Here is a 23,746-nt window from a genome sequence, read left to right as displayed (position 1 = left end):
CCTGTCAAGGTCAGTGTGAACTGCTGAGCTGGTGCTGGGTCTCATACACCTGCCTTTCCCTGCATGCAGGACACCTTGGGGAGAGGGAGAACACAAATCCCCCCTTCCCATGCTCTTCTCCCTGCCCTCTCCAGGGCCATGTCCCTCCTGCCCTCTCACATTGTTGCCCCCCACTTAACTAGAAAAGAAAACCATGATCTTTCTCCAGCTCAAAGAAGATGCACAGAGGTACAAAAAACCAGGGCAGGGATTTAATCAGTGAGCCCTGAGGTGTTCTGCTTGGTCAGCACCCTTTGGTCAGCCACCAGGACATGGTACATGAGGAGTGAGGTCTAGGTAGTCCTTTCCCTTTGCATGAAATCCCAGGGAAGAACCTGGTCCTGATCCAAAGAAAGCAACTCCTCTTCCCAGCCCTGGTGTGAGGGGCTGCTCCAGCACAGGGCTGGGGATCACTGGATGTGCTGCTCCACCTGCAGTCACCTGGATGCTCCAGGTGTCACCTGCATGGCTCTTCCCCACCTCTCTGGGGCACCCAGTGAGGATTTTCAGGGTGCTCTCCTCATTAACAAGTCCTTAGGAATTCTCCCAGCAGGGCAGGAGTTGTTCTCCCAGTGTGGGTGGGATGTCTGGGTCTCTGAGCCCTCTCCTTTTGTCTGCAGCATCCTTGTCCCTTCTCCTCCTGCCCTGCTGTTAGCTGTCCTCAGAGGAGTCCTTGTGGGGGGGGGAGCAGTTCTCTGGTTCCTTCACCATCCCCTCTGAGCTCTGCTCCACTTTGACTTTCTTTCTTCCTCTCATTGACTTCTTCCCTCCTGTCAACAGCAAGATGACCCCAGGAGTTACCCACAGGGCAATGGATTTCCATCTCCAAGGCACTTCCAAGGGCCTGGCACAGCAGCACTTGGGTGTCCCAGCAGCTCCCAGGGTGCTGAAGCCAAAACCCTCTGAGGCCCCATCCAGGGCAGCACAGAGGGGTGAGCATTGGGGCATTGCTGGCAGAGCACTTTTTAGGGTTTAGCAGGAACCCTGCCCTGATCAGGGGCATTTTTCTGCTTATTCACCTGGAGGACACATTCCTGTCACCAGGGAAAACTCCAGGGCTGAGACTGGAAGATCAAGAGAGTTGGCAGAACCCTTTCTGCCCAGGTCACTAACTCACCCCTGGGAATTTGGCTTTCTCCAGTCACCACCTCCCTGGACTGCTCAGCAAACAGGAGGGACCTGGCCCTGTTAGCTGAGGTGCTCCCCTGGCCACCCTGCCCTGGGTAACCATTTGAGCATTTGCTCTGGCTGGAGACACCAGGGTTCCCACAACCCAGCATGGGGCTGTCTGATCCCAGGGAAATGAAAAACTCCACTCTGTCCCCTTGGGCAAACACGTGTGAGCAAGCAGGGCATGCACTGGGTGGTGGAGCATCCTCCTCTCCCCTCCAGGGAAGGTGCCCTGGGGTGTTTGCTCCAAGGAGCCCCTCAGGAAGCAGCAGAAGTTGTAGCCCTGAGCTCCTGCTCCCAGGAACTCCTCCTCCCTACCTTTTGTCCAGGGATCTTGTCCTCTTTTTCTCTTTTTCTGCAGCGTGGCAGCTTTGTCTTTGGTACAAAAATATTCCCCATCAACCTGGGCTTCTGGTAGGAGATCATCTTCAGATGGGGCAGCCTGAGGAGGAGGTGAGAACACTGATGAGAAGAACAGTTGGACTGCAAACTACAGTCAGACTACAAACTACACCACTTTCCCAGGGAGCTGGTGGCATTACTGGGGACCTTTGTGACCATTGCTATGGGGTGGGGACAGATGCTGTTGTTCATCCACCTCTTGAGCAGCTGGAAAGAGTGACTGTGTCTGTCCCTCAGCAACAAGAGTGTGGGAATGGGGTTTGGCACCTTCTGGAGTGAGCTTGGGTGGGGACAACCCAGCTGACACCTCTTGGACCTGGCAGCCTGAGCTAATGGGCTGAGAGGAGCAAACACACCTCACTGTCTGTCGTGTCTGGCTCATCAGATTCCTGCTTCCCAGACTCAGCATCGTCGTCATCTAAGGGAACACAAAAGGAAGAATTTTTTTTTTTTGGCTGGTGGGAGGCCTGGCAAGCTCATGAGAAGATGTAGAGCCCCCAGCCCAGGCTCTGAGAGTCACTGAAAAGAGATTCAGGAAGAAACTGCTGCAAAGCAGAGACACTGCAAGATACATGGCTTGAAATAAATCCTTCTGGGAGATCCAACAGGACCTGGAAACTCCATCTGTGGGACTACACCAAGGTTGCAAGTCCTCCTCCAAAATCCACAGCCAGGAGCAGGCTGGGAAGCTGAGGATTATCTAAAAACCCCAGATTGTTTCCCTGGATGAGCCCTGGGTGGGGAGAAGCATCTCTGGGTCAAGAGGCCAGAATGAAGGATCCTCAAAAGTTTGCTGCCAGTGCCAGCTTTTGCCTTTTGGCAGGGACTCTGTGCTAAGGAGCTGAGGAAGGAAAGGGGGGGGAGCTGCTTCCCTGGCCCAGCAAAAAGTTTTTTGCTGCACATGAGCCCCGAGGCCACACAACCCCAGACATGTACCTGCAGCACCAGACATGCACACAGCCCCTGCACACAGCAGAGCAGCCAGGACAGGGACTGAGCTTGGTGATGGTGGTGGCATCACCCTGCCTGCACCCCAGGGGCTCACCTGTGCTGGCTGTGGAGAGCAGAAGGAGCTGGGGATGGAGCTGTGCCAAGGGGCAGGAGCATCCCAGGACCTTGGTACCACTTGCTCCTGATTCCCATCTCTAGCTGGGGTGGGATTCTTGGTGGGGTGGCCTCCTGTGCTGCCCCTTTCCTGGGTGGGAGAGGAGCCAGGGCTGCTCCCAGGCACTCCTAGAGCCCTTGCAGTCTGATCCTGTCCTTATTTTATCCTTCCTGGGGTTAAGGTTCACTAGAGAGTGCAGAAGTGTTTGTGCATTGTTTCCTGGGCTTTGTGTCAACCTTCAGGTGAGAACTGTGGGAAGTCCTGTATTCCCACACCCAGAATGTAATCAGCTGAAATTCTTCTGCTATGATGTTATCTCCTTACCATGTAAATCACAGAGGACTCCCCCCACCTTTTTTTTTTTTTTTTTTTTTTTTTTTTTTTTTTTTTTTTTAATTTTTTTTCTTTTTAATTTTTTTTTTTTTTTTTTTCCTATACTGCAAAATCCAGCTCTGAAGACAGTTCCCAAACTGCTCTGACACGCCCAGACCAACCAATCCAGGCCAGCTCAACTTTCTGGCCAAGCCAGTCATGCTGGTACTCAGCAGCTCCCTGCAGACGTGTTCCCTGCTCCACTCCCCATGGCTGCTGCCTCCCACCTGCCCGGGCAAACCTGGTGCCCATATCCCACCTCAGTCAAGCCAGGAGAAAGCACTTCATGTCCCCAGGCTAAGGGTTTGGGAACAGAAAGGGTTTTTATGGGGGATGGAGCAGGACAAGGGAGCAGAGCATCCTGTCCTACCTGCAGGTAGCAGCATCCCTGGCTCCATGCTCATCCCTACGTGCTGTGCCAGGACAGGACATGCTTTGGATCAAAGGAGCATGGGCAGGGGTGGTTTTTCCAGTGCTAGACCTCTACCCTGGAGTGGATTTTGCCAGTGGGTCAGTGCTAAACTGTCCTCTTCAGCTCCTGGAGCCAGCTGGGTGTTGGGTGTTCTGTAGATCATACAAGGACACCCCATGGGTGGCTCCTGCTCTGTGCTGGGCAGAGATCCTGGGGTCTTCTCCAGAACAGTCAGGGTTCTTTTCTCTCTATAGATACTGAACCTAAATTCTGGGCATCTGTGGGGCTGAAAACGGAGCCCTGCAAGATGGAAATGTGCAATCCAAAGCTCCCCAAAAAGATGGGAGCCCCTGGAGGGGGTGTCCCAGCTCCCAGCTGGGAGATGCATTCACCAAAAATGTACCTTTTGATCTTGCCTTCTCAATTACAACTTTTTTTACCTGGTTCTGCCTTCTGTGCACTGCCAGGTAGTCTCACCCCAGACTCTGGAGGGGTCTCTGGGTCTCTTGGCATGGATTTATTTGTCAGATGTGCCCGGGAGACAGTGAGCTATAAGATACAAGGAACACAAGTGCTGTGAGCTATAAGATACAAGGAACACAAGTGCTGCCTTCTTCAGAAAGCCATCCCCAACCCCTACATGATGGCTGTGACATCCATGGGGACAAGCATCCCAGACAGGGTGCAGGTGCTGTCCCTGGACCTGGATGGAAACCCCACGGGCACCAAAGGGGAGGGAAAATGGGGACCAAGAGCCATGGCTGAGCCTCTGTGGCTTCACCACCTGCAAAGACATCCCCCTTGGCTTCACACAGAGCAAAGCCACCCTCCCATGGGATGCTGGAGGTGGGGGGGACAGGGAAGGGACCAGGGTTGATGCCAACATGAGCTGTACTCACCACAGCTTCATCCTCCTTTTCCTCCTTCACAGCAAGGGGCAGTGCCCGGGCAGCGTTGGGCCAGGGGTTAGGGCAGCACAACTCATCCCTCTCTGCCCCGGCTCTCCTGCTGGGGCTGGGGGCTGCCAGGCAATCCCTGGGGCTCAGCCTGGGGCTGCCAGCCCCCCGGGGCTCCCTGCGGGGATGCCAGCTCATTTCCCTGCCACGGCTGGAGTCTGAGAGATCCAAAGGAGCATCTGCCCCATCATCCCTGGCTGCCTCCCTCTTTTCCCGGAGCTCAGAGCCATCCCTGCTCAGCCAAAGCTCTTTCTCTTCCTTCCCATCCGCAGTATCCTCCAGGAAGGACCTTTCCTCCTTGCATCCCAGCACGATGCTCGGCCACGGGGAGAGGGGCCTCTCTTCAAGTAGAGGTTTTGGCTGTTCCCCTGCCCTCTGGCTGGGCTGGCACTGCTGCACCAGGAGCTGCTGGAGCCTCTCCCTCTGCTTGAGGAGCTGCAGCTTCTCCTCCAGATGCTGATCCCTGACGTACACCATGGCAGCAGGGAGCTTCAGCAGGGCTGCTCCATCTTCCCAGCCCTCCTGTGCCCGTGCCCTGCCCTCAGCATCTTTGGCCCTGAGCAAATGGTTGGAGAAGCTGCTGCCATCCTGCTCAGCAGAGGCACAGTTGCTGGCCAGCCCCAGCTGGTGCAGGGAAAGGTGTTTGTGGAGAAGACAAAGCTGCTCCCTCCGGGCTGTCAGCTTCAGGTTTTCATAGGAGGCAGCAACTTTAGGGGAGTCGGGTTTGCTTGCTGCTAAATAACTAAAAGAAGAAAGGGAAAATGAAAAAAAAAAAAAAATAAAAAAAATCACATTAATTAGAGGATTTTGTAGCTCCTCCAGGTGTCTCTCGCTCTTTCCATGCCCCAGGGTTTCCTCTTTGGGGAGGAGGGTGCTGGTGGCCACGGTGGTCCCACGCTGCACACACTGCATGGAGCTGGCATCATCCCATCCCCTGACCCCCTTCTCCTGTCCCTGGGCCGTGGCAGCTCCAGGGGTGGGGGTTGAGCAAGGGTGGGATGCAGGGACTGTTGGTATCAGCCCTGTTGCTGTGAAGCCACTTGTCAAACCATGCCCTGCAGCCAGAAGCACCCTAACTGCCCCCCCATTGGGCTTTTTAAGTGCCTTGGTGGGCCTGAAGACCTCCAGGAGAGGGGAAGAGCCCCCTCTGCCCTCCCTGGGAGATTTTTACAGCCACATGAAGCAGGTGGGTGCAGTGGATGAGCCCAATCCCTGCCACTGCTCCATCCTGGCAGCCTCCGTGGGGAGGCTCAGCAGATCCACTCCCAGCCTGGGAAAGTGGCTGCCTCTCCAGGTGAACTCACTGCCTGTGCTCATCCCGCTGGGATCCTGCAATCCCTGGGGAATGCTCAGCCCTGGGAAGTGCTGAGCCCTGCAGGAAAGCCCATTAGAATAGATAAGGAAGAGCAGGGATGGCCAGGTCCTCTCCTCCCAGCTGCAGGTGGGGGCAGTCGGTTCCTTCTTTGGGTTGGTCTGATGAAGCTGGAGGAACCAGAGGCTGATCTCATCAGACTGGATTCCAGTCTTTTTTTTTTTTTTTTTTCCTGGTGTCAATGGGAAGATTCCCCCCTCCCCTGTGGGAGAAGAAGGTGGGCAGCAAAAAGTGGCCAGGCAGTCTGCCTGATGGGCCACCAACCACCACGAGCCACAAGCCCCGAAACTCACGCCTCGAGGCTGGGGCTGTGCTCACGCTCTGGGGGGAGAGGGGTCTTCCTGGCTGGTGGGGACACTGCTGTTCTTGAAGGGCTTCTCTCCAGCAGGCAGGGTCTGGAGCCAGGTCTCACCAGGGCAATGGTTCCATGCAGCCGGTTGGCAATCCTCTGGGATGCCTGGGATAGAGGGAAAAGTCCAAGTGAGGGGTTCTGCTCTGCACATGGCCAAGGGGAGCCCTGTCAAGCAGAGGCACAGCTCTTCACCAGCATGAGGAGGAGAGACAGCTCCCAAAGGCTCTGTTTGCTACAGTTCTGGTCAATATATATATTGGTCTCGACAATATTTATATTGGTTTTCCCAGGAAATTTCTCCTTCATGTTTTCTAGTGGCATCAGCAGGACTCTTTATGTTCTGGCTGCCCCAATCTGTAGCCCAGGAGGCCACATCTCAACTCCAGCCATGATTCAGTGGCTTAACCAAGATAAGACCCTGCCAATTCCCTGACCCCTAATCAGGCCACTGACTTGATTCATGCAAGCTCCTGGCACACAGAGCTTTGATGGGTGTCTTTCCAGTGGAGCACCTGGCTGTGAAGCCAGGACATCATCATCATCATCATCATCATCATCAATCTCCATCTCACCACATGTTCTGACATGCCTCTCCCCTTCCCACCTGGAGATGTCACCAACCCTTCCTGCAATCCCTATTAATTATCCTCACAGCCTGCCTGCAGCCTTCCCCAAACCCCTTTTCACCTCCCCTTTCAGGTTCTCTGGAGGGTTCAGGGAAGTGAAACCTTTGCCAAAACAGCAGCAGCTACGTGGGTGTGTGTCTCTGGGCTTGGGTTCCCATGACCAGCAAGAGGGCTCCAGGTCCTGCAGCCTCATCTCCCAGTTCCCAGTATCCCTGTCACTCAGCATCCCTCTGCTGACACATTCCCTCTGTGTTTTAAAGGCACAGCAAGCTTGCAGCAATCCACAAAATAGCAACCAGGCCCTCTGAAAACACCAATATTCAGTGTGCTGCAGCTGGAGAGACATCTGGGCAGGGCTGCTGTGTATATATCTGCTCTTGGGAACCACAGCTCCCACGGTTTATGTGTTCTCCAGGCTTCTCCAGCACTCCCAATGCTCCAGCTCTTGCTGGCCCAGATAATGGGGAGCTGGCTCTGTAGCTCTGGCTAAACTACACTGAAAAGGGGCTCAGCACAATCCCCCCCAGGTCCTTCACTCCTCAGAGCTTTCCTCAGCAAGACATCTGAGAAAGGAGCCAGAGGATGGGCAGAGGACTCCAGGATGTGTTGTCATGGAGGAAAAACAGAGGAGCAAACAGAGATGTCCTCACTCCCAGTGGGACAGGAGCCTGTGCCACACTCCAGGTGCTTTGCTTGCAGTAAGTGGCATTTTTGTGGTGAGGATGCACCTGGGGTTTTGTCCTCTTTGGCTCTGCCCACATCCAGCTGGTTGTTTCACCCTCCACCTCTTGCCCTGTCCCACTCTGCCTCTTTTTGATCCAGTTGGGGTGACCCCAGTGGTGGGCAGGAGGCCCGAGGCCATCAGGAACTCACCATTTCTGAGAGGCTGACTTCTTGGAGGACAGTGCCTGGAGAAGTCCTGCTGCTCACAGGGCTTCTCTGCCCTGCAGGCTTTTCTGAAAAAAAAAAATAAAAAGACAGAAAGCAGACACTGTGAAGGCCCTGCAGAGCTGGTCCTGCCCTGTGGCATGCTGGTGACCCCCAGCCTCCCAGGGATGCCACTGCCTGACACCAGCCACCTCTTTTTGAAGATTTGGAGCCACAAATTCCATCAGGCTCAAGCCAGCACCTGATTGAATGTACTTTCCATTGCTCGTGTAGGTGGAAACAAGGCAACAACATTGGCTCTGGGTGAAATGGGTGCTGGGTCCACACCTGCACAGCACTTGGCTTTCAGTGAGGGCACCCAAGGACTTTTTTGCTCTAATGCAGAGCAACGTTTCCCCCCTGACATGCATTCCCCCCCCAGCAGCTATTCTGCTGATGGCAACGTCCAACCTGAGCTGCCAATGGCTTGGTCTTTGCTCTTCAGACCTCCCAGAGCAAAACTGCCCCATGGCTCAGTCACTCTCCCCATCCCCAGGTCCCTCAAGGGTGGGGGGAGCCAGCAGCACCCACCTTCTCCCAGCTCGAGTCCCAGCACATCATGGTGGGCTTCTTCTGCTCCCCTGAGAGCTGCTTTCTCAGTGCTGGCATTCCTGCTCCCTGGGGACAATAAAGCCAAGGGGGAGCTGGGTGTGGAGCTGCTTTCTCTGGAGGTGACTCCTGGCTGCTTTGTCCTGTCCCTGGTGAAAGGAGATGGAGCTGAATGAATGGGAAGGGGCAGGAGAAGGAAGGTTTGGGAGCCATTATAGTGGGAGCTCTGAGTTATAGGGCACAAAATAGAAATATATATATTTTTATATAGATATATACATATTTTTATACAGATATGTATGTGTGTGGGGACACACACACTGGATCCTCAGCCTCACCTCCTCCCCTGCAGCTTATTGCCAGCTCACATGCAGTCTGGGGCATGGGACAGAGCCAGCATGACAGCTCCAGGTCTGGTTTCCCCACCTGGCTGTGGGTAACATCTCAGGATGCCACAGCATTGGGTAAGCCCAAACACAACTGTGGTTATTGCAAAAGTTCTCTGAGAACCTGTACATCCCTGTCTGGGCTTTCAGCCTGCTGCAGGGGTGGGCTCAGCATGGGGGGGATGTGCCCCTTCACCACACTGAGCTGGTGGGACTGATGCTCTTGGTCACTACCAGGCAGCTACTGAGACTCTGAGACCCACAAGTGTGGCATGGACCAAGTCCTGGCTGGACCCTGATGTGGAGATGTGGGGGGTTGGCTGGAAATCTTCCCACCCAGCAGCTCAGGGAAGAGCAGAACAGGAGCACTTGGTGCTCAGCAAGCCCAGCCTGACCCACAGCCTGGAAATTCCTCCTGGCCTGGGAAGCATCAGGAGTAAAAGTGAGAGTTCCTCTTTAAGGTGATGGTGCTTCTGTGCTCCAAAGAAAACACGTTTCGAAAGTAATCCCTCAGTGCTAATTCCCCTGGATTTAAACCCTTGAGGAATGAGCTGATTTGTATACATTGGCCAGCCTGGCAGGTTATTTGGCTTTCAGCACACGGCTCTGCCGGAGCACGAACCTGTTGGTGCAGATCCCTTAACCCCATCTCAGTCCCTTGCCTGTCACCCTCCTCCCCCTCAAACACACCCTGCTCCCTGCAGACCCTCCCTGGCAGCTGCAGGAGAGCAGCTGGAGCTGTGGAAAAGCCATGGAAAAACCAGGCTGAGGTTTGTGGCCAAGAGGAGCAGCTCAGGGCTTTGCTTCCCAGGAGCAGCCTTGTCCCCCCCAAAACTTGAATTCTTGGATGTGGATGAACAGTGAGCAAAGGTCATCAAGGACTTTTGAGATGATTAAGGGTGTTTTGGGGCCTCACATCTCCAGGAACCCAGAGGAATCATAGAATCCTAGAATTGGCTGGGTTGGAAGGGACCTCAGAGCTCATCAAGTCCAACCCTTGATCCACTCCCCCCGTGGTTCCCAGCCCATGGCACTGAGTGCCACATCCAGGCTCTTTTGAAATATCTCCAGGGATGGAGAATCCACCCCTTCCCTGGGCAGCCCATTCCAATGGCTGAGCACCCTCTCCAGAAAGAAATTCTTTCTAATGTCCAACCTAAACCTTCCCTGGCACAACTTGAGACCTCTTGTGCCCTCTTGTCTTGCTGAGAGTTGCCTGGGAAAAGAGCCCAACCCCCCCCTGGCTCCAACCTCCTTTCAGGGAGTTGGAGAGAGTGATGAGGTCTCCCCTGAGCCTCCTCTTCTCCAGCCTCAACACCCCCAGCTCCCTCAGCCTCTCCTCATAGGATCTGTGCTGGATCCCTTCCCCAGCCCAGTTGCCTCCTTTGGACCTGCTCCAGCACCTCAATCTCCTTCCTGAGCTGAGGGGCCCAGAACTAGACACAGGACTCGAGGTGTGGCTTCACCAGAGCTGAGCACAGGGGCAAATGAGATGCTGAAGACCTCTGGGGACACCTGGGGACACCACCATGGGGGTGGCCCTGTCCTCCCCAGCACCTCTGGGACTGCACCAAACCCAGGAGCACACTTACTCCAGGCTCCGGAGCCTCTTCAGTTCTTCCTTCAGACTTTTGTTCTCCTCCCTCAGGCGATTCGTCTCGTTGGCTGCAGGGACACAAATGGAGCCGGGATGGATTCGGGTGCGGGGAGGAGCGAGCGGATGCTCCGTGCCGGGAGAGGAAGAGGAGAAGGAGGAGGAGGAGGAGGAGGGGATGGCACCGGGTTTCAGAGGGATGCTGAATTTCCATCCTTAGTCCCCGACCATGAGGGCTAAGGGATAAAAGGGAGGAATTTTCTCCCTGGAGTTTGGTCGGGATTGGGGGCTGCTCGAAGCCCACCCAGCTGGGGGGATGCTGAGCCTGAGCCGAGGGGGTGGGATGGACACGGCAGCATCGGGGCTGCTTCCCATGAGTGGGTGCTGAGCTGGGAGGGATGGGGGTCTCGGGGGGGTTGGACCAAGGCTGGGGGAAACTGTGAGCACCCATCAGAGGGAGGCAAAGAGACAGAGAGAGATCAGGCAGCTCCCGGGCAGGGCTGGGTGGGCTGCTGCCTCCCTTGGTCCTGCTCCTGAGCAGCACTTTGGGGAGCAATGGAATAACAGAGGAGATAAACCCAGGGCTGCTGCCCCTCTCTGTTCCCCCTATATGCCTTATCTCCTTTATCCCTGCAAGCTTCCCCAGGCCAGCCAGATCCCCAGGGAAAAACACCTCGAGCCTGAGCTGGGAGCTTTGCCAAAGGCTCAGGACAAGATCCATCACACGTGTTGCTTGATTTCCATCTACCCGTGCTGAGCTGCTGCTGTGACTTTCCTGTCTTTGCCAGGGTGTTGCTTCTGTGGTGCCAAACGCATATTTAAATTTTTTTTTTTTTTTTTTTTTTTTTCCAGGCAGCTGACATGGCCTGACCAGCTCAGGGCTGCTCTTGGCATGAGCATCTCCCACATTTCTGGAGGTGTGGAGGGCTGCAGCCCCCCAGCTCTGACACTTTGTGTGAGTGCTTCTCCCTGCTCAGGGGAGCATGGGCTGCCATCCCTGCTCCTGCTCACATTCATTTAACAAACCCCCCACATCTGAATCAATTCCCTCCCTTTTCCCATCCCCAAACCCCTCCTGGGTGCCTGATCCCCAGGTGGGCTGATGTGTAAAGATCTGGGAGAGGATTTAACAGAAGCCAGTGGTACATACTGAGGATGAAGATGTGCTGAAGGCTCTGGAAATGAGAAGTCTCATACTCATTCTGCTTCTTTTTTGCCAGCTCCTGGGTGACCATGCATCTGTCACAGAGACCTGCTCGCAGCCTGGGGGAGAACCCATGGTCAGCAGAGTTTAAATGTACAGTTCCCAGGGGGAAAATAAGCTCCTGCCTGCCCTGCCAAGAAGCATGAGCATCCAGCCCCTCTTCCAGAACTGGGGAGAGGACTTAACATCCAGCCCTGGCCCTTCTGTCCCCCACCAAATCCAGTCCCACCACCATCAGCTCAGGAAATCCCCTCTGCCCATGCCCTCCCAGCAGCTGACTGTGAGGGATTCAGGTGCTCCAGCCCCTTCCTGGGAAGACATCAAACCCCAAACTGCCCCTCGAGGGTGGGAACTCTCACGGCACGAGGGTGGGAACTCTCACTTTTCCAAGATTTCTTGGAAAAGAAATCTTACCTGTTTTCTAACACTTTTACATTTTCTTTAAGGACTTTCTGTTGTTCCCTTAACTGGTGATTTTTAGCAAACAACTCTTCAATTCTCTGAGCATCACTAATTGAAGGAACAAAGCAAAGAAAAGGAGGTTAGTAGGTTTCTCCCCCAGATCTGTGCCTTTACCCCCTCTCTGCCCCAAATTCTGCCCCAAATTTGCCATGCTGCTCACATGGATGGGGTTGAATTACTTCTGCTGGTGTGGGAGGAGGAAAAACAAATGTGTTAGAGCCCAGGCTGTGCCTTGTGACACCTGCCCTTGGGGCTGGCACTTTGCTTCATCCCATTTTATTGCTTCCCAAGAGAACAAGCACCCAGCAGCACCGCTTGCCAGGGAGAAGACAAAGTGGAGGTGGACAAGGATCCCATGGCTGGGGACTCCCACGGCAAAAGGCACCCAAATTTGTGCTTTCTAAACCAGGCAGCCTTGGAGGAGAGCCCAGGGAGGTTGGAAAAAGAAGCAGCAGAACCTCCCCTCCATCCCCAGTCCCCGTGGGGTGTGGGCAGAGCAGCAGAGGTGTTGCTCACCGGCACTTCTCTGTCGTCAGCTCTGCCAGCTTGCTCTGCAGACCTGGAATCATGAACAGAGAGAGGGGAGCTGAGGACTTATTGCCAAATTTCCCAGCACTTCAGAGACCAAATGCCACGCTGGAACTTCAGGAGGATTGCTTGGCTTTGCAGAAACCTCATCAATTGACCTTATTCTGGAGAACAAATAACACCTCGCCTGTATTAAATAACATGGTAATTTCATGCAGCTGGAAAAGTTGTACAAAATACAAAGACATTTTGTGCTTCCACTATTTAATGAGCTTACGTTTCCCCCCACCCCCAAAAAAGTCTGGTTTGGGTTTTTCTTTCCCAGTTACTCCTTGTTACAGCACACATTCCCCAGGTGGGCAGTGTTTTAGAACTCTCAGGGCTGCAAAGCATCTTGGAGATTATTTATAGCTGGACAGGAATGGCTTCTGATGACAGATCTGCAGACATTACATCTTGTCAAATCCACTTTATGCAAAGGAGTTGTAAACCTGTGGTTTAAATTGCTCAGCAGTTTCCTCTGACTCTCACATGGCTTGAAGTTACTCAAGAAAAGAAGGAATTCTTAAGCCAGAATCCTCCAAAAGTGCTGTTTGGGGTTTTTTTTTTCATGATATTGATACTGGGAATTATTCTAATAGGAAAACAATTGGATTTGGCATTTGGTGGCTTAAGTTAATGCTTTTTATTTTAATAACAGAGGAATAATTTATCCCCTAGAGGAGTAAACTTTCTAGCACGACTCTCAGGTTTTCTTTAGCAGACCCTGACACTCCTGCTGCTTCCCTTTTATAGATTATTCCTTCTTCCCATTTGATCCCTCTGTATCCAAATATAATCCAACCCATGTTCCTTAGAGAAGGTACCCAGGGGGTGTTCAGGTCACTTCTGCAAACCTCCCACTTCATCTTTAGCACAGACACAGCAGTAGGAAAGGAGCCAAATCCCCCATGATTAATGCATGGAGCAAGTGGGATTCCTGCACTTGGGATATTGCCAGGGATAACACATTTCTGTTCTTCCTCATCATCCAAAAAATTTGCTTACTTCCTCAGTAAACCTGCTCCAAGATAAGGTGAAAAATCACATCAAAGTGTCACTGGATGGTTTGGTCCCTTGAGGTCCAGGCTGTCACCCTGCATCCCCATCCCTCCCCACAGGTGATGCTTGAGGAGCCCCAATTCCCAAAGCTCCTTAAGCAACATCAACTCTTTTTCCCTTCAGGTTATTTCAAGAAAAAAATATCAAGGTGACCAAAGAAAGGTTTTTTAAATTAGAATTCTCCCATCTCCTTACCTTGGACCTCTTTCTCATGGATTTCCTTGAGCTTATTCAGGAACTCTGCAAAACTCTCCGTGGTCATGTTCAGGGCTGCTTCCAGCACCTTTCGAATTGGTCAGGTTTCAGCCTAAAAAAGAAACAAAAAGTGCAATAAAAGAGAAGTGTCCTGCCCATGCAGTGTTCTGGGAAGTCTTAGAAACAAGACAAAGCCCAGATCTAGAAACTGAAATGCTTTGCTTTAACCACAGAGATGCAGAAATCATCAGACTCATCTGGGGAGGCATCTCCAGACCCCTCCACCCTGCTCCAGCCCCAGGGGCAAAGCAGAGAGTGATGGCTTGGAAAATGGGAGAGCTGAAAGCCCAGGTGAAAAAGCAGGCCTTCCCTCCACTTGGAGCTGTTTAATTCCCATTTTTCTGGGATGTGGCAGGGCAGGGAATCTTCTTGAGGAAGGGGTAGCATCAGGACCACCCCGTGAGGGACTGATGATGGAAAAACTCCTGGCAGCTTTGGTGCTTGAGCCCTGATGGACTCAACTCCTGCTGAGTCCTGGGATGCTCCTGCCCATCCTTCCTCCCTCTGCCCCCACTCACAGATCCTCTGGAGGCACCACTCGGCCACCCTGCTGTCACCACCCCCTGTGGCCTTGGAATCCTTGGGAGACACCAAACTGATTGATATTCACTCCATTTTACAGTGAAACCTGGAGAGGTGATGGGCAGAGCTGAGGCCTGCAGGGAGCCTGGTGGGTGCAGAGTTGTCCTGCCCCTGCCTCAGTTTCCCCAGAGAGGGTGTGGGATTGTTAATATTCCACCATGCTGAGTGCCATCCCCACCCCAGCTCAGGAAGCTGGGAAACAAACAGCCTGGATGTCAAGTGGTTGGTTTTAAAGGGATTTTCACCTGATCTCAGTGATCATAAATTTTGAAATTACTGGCAAGGATGGAAAGTGGAAATTTTGGAGATGAGAAAGCTCATGACAGCAATGATGACCTCATTTGCAGAAACCTCATCAATTGACCTTATTCCAGAGAACAAATAACACCTTGCCTGTATTAAATAACATGGCAATTTCATGCAGCTGGAAAAGTTGTACAAACTGCAAAGACGTTTTGTGCTTCCACTATTTAATGAGCTTACGTTTCCCCCTACCCCCAAAAAGTCTGGTTTGGGTTTTTCTGTGTTTCTGTCTCTTTTGGGATGTTGATGCTGAGATAAATTCTTTCCTTTCCAGCAGGAAATCCCTTTCCACTCTGGGGTGCCCTCCAAGCCCACCCAAAACCCCCAGAAAGAGGAGAGACCCCCACATGGGAGCATCACCCACGGGACCTTCTCCCCAAAAGTCCCAGCTACAATCCCATTCCTGACAAAGCACCCAGGGACCCAATCTTCAACCACACTGAGACCATCAGGGAGAAAACCTCTTCCCTTCCTTGTTCAAAACCCCCAGAAAGAAGAGAGACCCCCACACGGGACCATCACCCATGGGACCTTCTCCCCAAAAGTCCCAGCTACAATCCCATTCCTGACAAAGCACCCAGGGACCCAATCTTCAACCACACTGAGAATGTCAGGGAGAAAACTTCTCCCCTTCCTTGTTCAAAACCCCCAGAAAGAAGAGAGACCCCCACAGGGGTGCATCACCCACGGGACCTTCTCCCCAAAAGTCCCAGCTACAATCCCATTCCTGACAAAACACCCAGGGACCCAATCTTCAACCACACTGACACCATCAGGGAGAAAACCTCTCCCCTTCCTTGTTTAATACCCAGGCTGGGACCTGGATTTTGCAGCCCCCTGAGGTTTCCCTGGATTCCAGCAGGCTCCAGCTCCCTGCCAGCAACCTGCCAGGGTTTTTATCTGCATGCAGAGCAGAGGTGTGCCTGAGCACCTGAATATGTAAGATGTGGGCAGGCAGAGCTGGAAGAAGAAACTTTTCCCCTAAAGCATCTGATTTTCAAAAGAAATGAGGCACGCGCCGGGGAGCTGCAGCACCCAGCTCAGGTTGGGTGATCCCAACACACCCGGAGCTGCCAAACAGCTTCCTGAGCTCTGGAAAAAAGGAAAAGAGATCTCATGGGCTGGAGGAACAATGAAACAGAAAAACAAAAATGCAAAAAACAAAAATGCAAAAAGCAGAAAGACAAAACCAGAGAAACAAAAAAAAAATGAAAGAAGGAAAAGGAAAAGGAAAAGGAAAAGGAAAAGGAAAAGGAAAAGGAAAAGGAAAAAAAGAAAAAGAAACAGAAACAGAAAAATAAAAAAGAAAAGAAAAAAGGAAAAGAAATGGAAAAGAAAAAGGGGAAAAAAAGGAAAAGAGGAAAAATAAAAAAGGAAAAGGAAAAAGAAAAGGAAAAAAAAGGAAAAAAGGAAAAGGAAAAGGAAAGAAAAATAAAAATAAAAAAAAGAAAACCAAAAAGAAACAGAAAAAGAAATAGAAAAAGAAACAGAGACAGAAAAAGAAAAAAACGAAATGGAAAAGAAAAAGGAAAAAGGAAAAGGAAAGGAAAAAGAAAAAAAAGGAAAAGAAAAGGAAAAGAGAAAAAGAAAAAGAAACAAAAAAAGAAACAGAAACAGAGAAAGAAAAGAAAAATAAATAGAAAAAAAAAGAAACAGAAACAGAAAAAGGAAAAGGAGAAGGAAAAAAGGAAATGGAAAAGAAAAAAGAAAAAAGGAAAAGGAAAAAGAAAAGGAAAGGAAAAGAAAAAGAAAAAAAGAAAAGAAATAAAAAAAGAAACAGAAACAGAGGAAGAAAAAGAAAAAGGAAAAAAGGAAAAGGAAAAGGAAAAAAGGAAAAGGAAAAGAAAAAGGAAAAGAAAAAGACAAAGAAAAAGAGGAAAAGAAAAAGGAAAAGAAAAAGAGGAAATGAAAACGGAAAATGAAAGAGAAAGAGAGAGAGGAAAAGGAATAGGAAGAGTACAAAGAAAAAGAAAAAAGAAAAGAAAAGAAAAAGAGGAAAAAGGAAAAAGGAAAGAGAGAGAGGAAAAGGAAAAGGAAAAGGAAGAAGTGGAAGAGAAAAAGGAAAAGGAAAAAGAGAAGAAGAAATAGAAAAAGAAGAAAAAGAAAAGGAAAAGGAAAAAAATAAAAAAAGAAAAAGAAGAAAAAGAACTGAGAGAGGGAGAGGAAGAGGAAGAGGAAGAGGAAGAAAGAAAGATAAAGAGAGAGAGAGAAAGAGAAAGAATGAAAGAGAGAAAGAGAAAGATAGAGAAAAAGAAGATAAAGGAGGCAGGACTCTCAAGTTGTGACACAGATCAGCAGAGCTGGATTTCCAGCCAGACACTTCCCCAGCAGCAGGGCTGGAGTGGCTCAGCTTCAGGCTGGATTTATTTAACTGGGTGATTGCAGGGCAGGGCTGCTTTCACTAGCCAAACTTTCTTTTCTTGGCTACCCTACTCTGTTCCTGAGCTAATTTTAGAATTATAAATTGAATTTGTACCCAGGAAAGCTTCCTGAGCACTCATGGAAAACCTGCAGTGCCAGGAGCATTTTGCAGGCCAGTGTGAAGCTGAGCTGCTTGGTGATGCCCTCTGTGCTTGGCAGATCAGAGGGAGAGGGGGTTTGTGTGGTTTTGTTGGTCTTTTTTTTTTTTTCCTTTTTCTGGGCATCTATTTGTAGGACTTCATGTGGCACAGGCTGTCCTAAAATGGAGCCCAGTTCTTGCTCTCCTCCCCACTGGTTTTGCAGGAGGAGGTTGCACAGGGGCTGGCAGGTTGCAAAATGACCCCTGACGGGTGAGACAGGAGGAGCAGCTTTGGCTCTTGCCTCAGTGAGGAGGAGGAGAAGGTGACTTCCTCTGCCTCACACAACCCAAAAATCCTCCCTGAAGCTGGGCAGCAGCTCCACCAGCCCAGGGGATGAATCATAGAATCATAGAATTGGCTGGGTTGGAAGGGACCTCAGAGATCACCAAGTCCAACCCTTGATCCACTCCCCCCGTGGTTCCCAGCCCATGGCACTGAGTGCCACATCCAGGCTCTTTTGAAATATCTCCAGGGATGGAGAATCCACCCCTTCCCTGGGCAGCCCATTCCAGTGTCTGATCACCCTCTCCCTAAAGAAATTCTTTCTAATGTCCAACCTAAACCTCCCCTGGCACAACTTGAGACCTCTTGTGCCCTCTTGTCTTGCTGAGAGTTGCCTGGGAAAAGAGCCCAACCCCCCCCTGGCTCCAACCTCCTTTCAGGGAGTTGTAGAGAGTGATGAGGTCTCCCCTGAGCCTCCTCTTCTCCAGCCTCAACACCCCCAGCTCCCTCAGCCTCTCCTCATAGGATGGGTTGCAGTGAGCCCCAGCTGCAGCCACCCTGCCCCAGGGTGCCTTAGGATGGGGATCCCACCTGTGGCTGTGTGGAACTTGGGGTCCTGATGGCCCTTTGGGCTTGCTGGGGACTGCAGCTGGTCACAGCTTCCTGAGCAAGCAGAACAGGACCAGGGAGATGCTGCCCCTGCTCAGGTTTGTGCTAATATGCCCCATTGCAAGGAGAGGAGAAGAAGAGAGAATCTTCCAGGACAAAAATCCAACCTTGAGCCCCAACCTCCACACCCATTTCCTTCAGCCCTACAAAGCATTGCCACGATAGAGCACAGCCCTGGCCACCCCAAAACCAGCAGCTCCATTTCTCCCCCATTACCCTGACCCTTTGTGGCCATGGCAACCACCACAGCAACTGGGATGCTCTTCCATTATCTTATTTCTTCTTGAGAGCCCCCAGCTGGTGGCTGTCCCTCTGTCCCCTGGACATCCCTGCTCCCAGAACAGAGTCTTTGCTTGCCCTGCTGTTGCAGAATCACTAAAGCAGAAGTTGTGATCATCTTTGACACTTAAATATATCCAGAAACTGGAATTTGGCTTTTCTCAGGTGGGGGCACATAGCAGGACACTTGCACTTGGACCCTCTGGCCATGGTGGGATGCTTCCAGGAGCATGGTGGGCTTTGGCCAGATCCCCAGAGGGGTTTTTGTGCCTGCACCAGGGCTCGAAAGATGATGAAGGACAAGAGGAAATGGGATAAAGTTCCACCAGGGAAGGCTCAAGTTAGATGTTAGGAAAAACTTCTTCACAGAAAGAGTGGTGAAACATTGGAACAGGCTGCCCAGGGAGGTGGGGGGGGGCAGGTGGTGCTCAAAAGATTGGTAAAAGAAGAGCTACAGTTTAGTGGTCAGGGGTTGGAGGGTGGATGGTTGGACTCGATGACCATAAAGGTCTTTTCCAACCTTGATGATTCTATGATTTTATGATTAAAAGTAGCCACTTATCTGCCTGTGCATCTCAGGGTAACCACAGCTTCTGTAAACATTACTTAATTAGCACCTCAAAATGTTCTGGGAAGTGGGTAATGAAGCATTATCACATTTTTCAGTTGTTTTAATTGAGAAGTGGTGAGGCTCAGGGAATAGCTCAAGGCCCCATTGGGAGGGGAGCCACGTGGCCACCAGTACCTCCCAGCCCAGCCCAACACACTCCTGCTGTCTCCCCCCATCTCCAGAGCTCTCAGCAGAGGAAAATGGGGGTTAAATACCCTGGGAAGCTCTGATAGATGTTTGCTTGTTAAGCTGTGCAGGGCATTTTGGTCTTGATGTCTCCTCCTCCATGGCAGAAGGGCTCAGCAGCAACGTGCCCTGGAGACCACACTGCTCCTGATGGATGGAGAATCCCTCTTCCCTGGTCCTGCAGGAGTCAGCAGGTCTTGCCAGGGGTAAAGGGCACCAGATCCATCATAACCATGCTCAGATAAGCTGGCACCTCCTATTCTGCTGGGTTAGGGTGTGCGTGGGCATCCCGAGTCCAGGTGATGGCCATGAAGATGAGAAGAAAAAAAAAAAAATCTCCCTGCCCTGCATACACTTGTGGGTAATGCTGGCTTAAACTGACTCAGCTTTTCTCTGCAGCACCACAAAAGGGGTTGTGTGCTGGGAGGATTCAGTCCTGTGAAACCATCCTGGGTTCTTCAGCCCCACTGGTTGAACCAGGTCAGCAGGGTGGGGGTGGGACAGCCTGGGGCACTTCTCCTCCCTGGGAGCTCACAGGGCCTCAGGGTGCTGGATCTGGCCCCATCCCTGTGGTCAGGGCACTTCAAAGCTGCTGGGGGTGCAGGTCCCAGAGCTGAAACCGGGTGGCTGGGACCCCCTGCCCATGGGGACAGCCCAGGGGGGGCACCTGGGGACCCTGTGCCTATGGGGGGTGGCTTTGGTCTCCACACCAGGATTTTCTCAGCTGATGTCTTGGCGATCAGGAAATATTTCTCTTTCATAACAGCCTTGGGTTCCCCTTCACATCCCACCTGGCTCTTCCAAGGCAGTGATGGAGCAGATCTCTGGGTGATGTTTCTCTGCTTTCCAGGCTCCTTTGGGGCAATGTGAGCAGTGCCAGGGTTTCAGGCATCATTCAGCTGGGGAATCCCCAGGTTGAACACAACCTGGGCAAGAAGGGTGGATGCTTTCTTGAAGCCGCCCAAAAGGAAGCAGTCTTCGAGAAATAACGAGTTAAAACATAAAATGCAAGGCACTATAAGAAAGCTTAGCATTAGGAAAATACGGAGGTAATAAATTGTCTGAGATAAAATTGGCATCATTCTCTTCCCAGTCTCAGCATCAGCTCCTGGCAAGTTTTGCCACCCAGGTTCCCATCAGAAACATGCTACTGGTCTTGGGTGGCTGCATCAAGTGAGCTGCTCCTGAAAGCCCTGGAGAAGCCTTGATGCAAGGTGCTAAGGGTTATTTCCACCAAATCTCCATCCTTTGGAATCCCTGCAGCTCACGTTAAAACAGGCAGGAGGTCCTTCTTACCTCCCTGCTTTTGGAAAAGTGCCCAACACCTCTAATTTGGAAGAGAAACCCACTCAGTGTGGCTTTTGCTTTCCCTACAGCCATACGTGGGCCCACCCAGCTGCAGGGGGGTCTGCCAAGCAGGATGAGTCCTTTCCTGAGCACAGTCCCCAAAACCAGCCCATGTCTGCAGGGACACTGTCACCCTCTCCTTGGTCCTGAGTGGATCGAAGGCAAAGCTCAGAGGAGATGCCAAATTTGGGAAATATCTGCTCCTAGGATGACCTTGCATGGGAAAAACATTTCCCCACCTTGCTGGGCAGATCTCTGCCAGCTTCATCTTCCATCTGATCCAGATCAAGGGGTGGCTTGATCCTCTCCATCACAGTTCTGCTCCACTTGGGCTTCAGTCCCTCTGGGGCACCACAGATGGCTCCTCTCTTCCCAGCTGAACCCCACGTTGTGCTGCCCAACAAGTGGGACAGCCACAGCCAGGTGTCTTTAAGGGCTGAGGCATCTCTGCTTGTCCCAAATGCTTGGTAAAACATTGGTATTGGGGACATTTTCCTGCCCAGGCTGGGTTTTGAATCAATACCACACATCAGTGTCCTGTGTCCTCCACTGAAGCTATGGGAGGATCTGTGGGCACCTCACCTCTGAGTGCTCTCGGGGCATTCCCCATCATGGGACCAGCAGAGGGGACAAGGAGCAGGCAGTGGGGACACTCCACAGCAGCAAAATCCCTGTGCAAGGAGGCAGCTTGTGTGGCCACAGTCTCCTCCACCACTGCTGCCTTCAACCAGATTTAAGGTAGGTGACAGCAGGGAGGGGACAAGAATCCCCCTTAAGCATCACACCTTAAGGAGGGAAACCAGGGGTGGAAAAAGAGCCCCCCAGTCCCCTAGTAAGTTATTTGCTACAAAAAGTGGTCTGGCACAGGCCAGCACTGTGTGAGATGCTGTCTGGGAGGTAGGTCTGGGGGTGTGGGGGTGATGCGCCCCTGGAGCTGGGCACTGACACCCAGGTGAGCAGTTCTGCCTGCCCAGGATGGGCCCTGCTGCCACCCCTGTGCTCCCCAGGTGGCCACAGACCTGGTGGCCCTGCTCCCACCAGGGTGATGGCACAGCCTGATGTTTGCTCAGAGAGATTGTTGGGGTTTGGTGCCTCTGGTCCCTGCTCCCCAGATACAAACGTGACCGGACCACTCCCCAGGACTCACACCCCAAAACTGCTCTGCCCCTGCCACTGCCTTTCCATTTCACCCCAACTAAACCTGGATCCCATTTCTTTGCATTTCAGACTCCAGGGGTGTCTCGTTACAAACAGAAAACCCCAGAGAAGACTTTGCTAGAGCAGAGAGCCCTCTGGTCCTGGGTGGGCAGGGGCCACGCAGCCCGGGCTGGCCCAGTTCCACTCCCCCCGGAGCTGCCGCTTTGCAGCGAGCCAGCACCCCCCAGCTGCTAGAAAAACCCAAAGTTCCTCCATAAACTCCAAGAAAAAAAAGAAAAGCAAGCCAGCCCGTGACACGACAGCCTCTGCCCATCAGATGGGAGCTGGAACAAGCTCTGGCTGCCAGCCCCCAGTGACAGCTCTCCCCAGCACACCGCTGGGCAGTTTTTGGGCAGTTTTCCCTGCTTGGTTCCTGCCAACTCCCTCCCCAGGATGCCCAGGGACAGACAAACACACCAGTGGAGGCACAGTACTTACATTGAGGGACTGTCTTGGGGTCTCTCCCTCCACTCCTCAGGCTCAGTTGGGTCGTGATCAAGCGACGGTCACCTGGGACACGGGAGACAGGAGTGAGCAGTGTGGGTGAACTTGCACAGACAATAAACCATAATTTTTTTTTTTTTTTTTTTTTTTTTTTTTCCCCTTTGCAGTCTGACTGGCTCTACTGGTTTACGTTTCTTTGCCCCAGCAGCAGAAAGGAGGCTCAGCTTAAGTAAAGCCACCCAACAGGTTCTGCTATAACACAAGGAAAGCGGCAGGACCGGTCTGGTGTGAACCCAGATAGAGATTTGATTGTTTTCCCATAATTACGGTTCAACCTGTGCTGTTGGTTGAAGTCAATCACATTAGCAAACAGACCCATTTAAATAATTCATCCACCATTAAGATGGGAGGTTTTTTTGTGTTTTATGTAACTTGGCTCTTTTGGAGAGGAAGAGAAACCAGAGAAATCAAACCTGACAGCATCCTCCTCTGAACCCAAAGTGGCACGGCCCAGGGCACCAGCAGCCCCCAGCCCAAAAATGCTCAGGAGAAGGGAAGGAAAGTGCCCAAACTGACATAAATGGGCACTTAAAAGTTCAAGATGAAAGCCTATGGTTCTGGGCTGCCTCTTGGGTCACTTTGCAGTCTCTGGGGATGCTTTGGGGTCCAGTGAGGGAAGTCTGGGTGACCTGGGTGCTGATCCTGGCCAGTAGCCCCAGCTCAGCCCAGGTTGCCTCCCAGCTCCAGCTGCTGACACAAGCAGCTTCCACCCCAAACCGTGGGCTGGTGAAGCCAAAGGCAACACGGACACGTCCTGAGCCTTTGAAGTGCAGCTCTTTCAGCATCCCCCAGGAAAATGTTGGCACTGCTCCCCCTGCCCAGGCTGGGCTGGGACAACCTCCCCCTGCATCGCTGCTGAGGGTGGTGGGGCTGGGAAAGCAAGAGGTACTTTTGCTCCCCCTCAGCGTGGAACAATTAAAAAGCAATAAAAACTTGTTGCCTACATAGCTGAGACCCAGACAGCAAGTTCTGCTGGGCCAGGAGCTGCCCTGCTCTGCTGCTGCAGCCACCTCCCAGCACAGCCCGGGAAGGACGCATCCGTGTTGCCTAACAGGAGAGCTGAGGTGGGGAGGGTGAATTCCCTGGGCTATTTCCAGGGCTGGTGAATAGGGAGAGCTCCTGAGACAGGGGGTTTGGAGCTCATTGGACTCATCCTGCGAGAGGAAGGCAGCTCAGAAAACCCACTGCTGAATGGTGCTCTCCAAGAGCCTGGTCCTCAGCTCCTCCAGCAGTGTCACCTCCCATCCAGCCCCCAGCAGTGGTGTCACCTCTGCCTGCTGACACCCCTGGCTCCTGGAGCGAGCTGAGTGCCACTCGGAGCATCCTTGGCAGTGTTTCCCTGCAGCCATCTCCGAGCCCATCAGCAGCTCCGCTGCCAGCCCCGGCTGCTGCAGGGAGAGGTCGGGCAGGCAGCAGGGAGCAGCCGGGGCTCCCAGGAATGCTGCTGCCCTCCCACGCCATGGAAATGGGTGGC

The 23,746-nt window shown here is 52.2% G+C and overlaps 1 protein-coding gene across 1 annotated transcript; it reads right to left on the bottom strand.

The window, feature by feature from the left end:
* Positions 1 to 229: 229 nt before the first annotated feature.
* Positions 230 to 22,395, bottom strand: RBBP8NL (RBBP8 N-terminal like). Its single transcript, XM_071759802.1, has 14 exons — positions 22,207 to 22,395; positions 13,753 to 13,864; positions 12,445 to 12,487; positions 11,881 to 11,976; positions 11,413 to 11,525; positions 10,261 to 10,333; positions 8,265 to 8,431; positions 7,680 to 7,762; positions 6,122 to 6,285; positions 4,400 to 5,198; positions 3,941 to 4,049; positions 1,968 to 2,029; positions 1,528 to 1,651; positions 230 to 809 (listed from the first exon to the last, which is right to left on the bottom strand). Exons 2-14 carry the CDS (start codon positions 13,817 to 13,819, stop codon positions 691 to 693), a joined length of 2,019 nt encoding a protein of 672 aa, XP_071615903.1. The 5' UTR covers positions 13,820 to 13,864; positions 22,207 to 22,395; the 3' UTR covers positions 230 to 690.
* Positions 22,396 to 23,746: the final 1,351 nt, after the last annotated feature.

This window comes from Heliangelus exortis, chromosome 16, assembly GCF_036169615.1.
Source record: "Heliangelus exortis chromosome 16, bHelExo1.hap1, whole genome shotgun sequence".
Classification (NCBI taxonomy): domain Eukaryota; kingdom Metazoa; phylum Chordata; class Aves; order Apodiformes; family Trochilidae; genus Heliangelus; species Heliangelus exortis.
This window is presented reverse-complemented; position numbering and strand designations above follow the sequence as displayed.

What these genes read in the sequence shown, in the direction of transcription:
- RBBP8NL (XM_071759802.1), bottom strand. Translation starts at nt 13,819, where the DNA reads ATGACCACGGAGAGTTTTGCAGAGTTCCTGAATAAGCTCAAGGAAATC. An exon ending in AAGTCAGCCTCTCAGAAATG is followed by an intron (nt 6,286 to 7,679) that starts GTGAGTTCCTGA and finishes CCTCTATCCCAG; the next exon opens with GCATCCCAGAGGATTGCCAA. An exon ending in CAGACACGACAGACAGTGAG is followed by an intron (nt 1,652 to 1,967) that starts GTGTGTTTGCTC and finishes CCTCCTCCTCAG; the next exon opens with GCTGCCCCATCTGAAGATGA.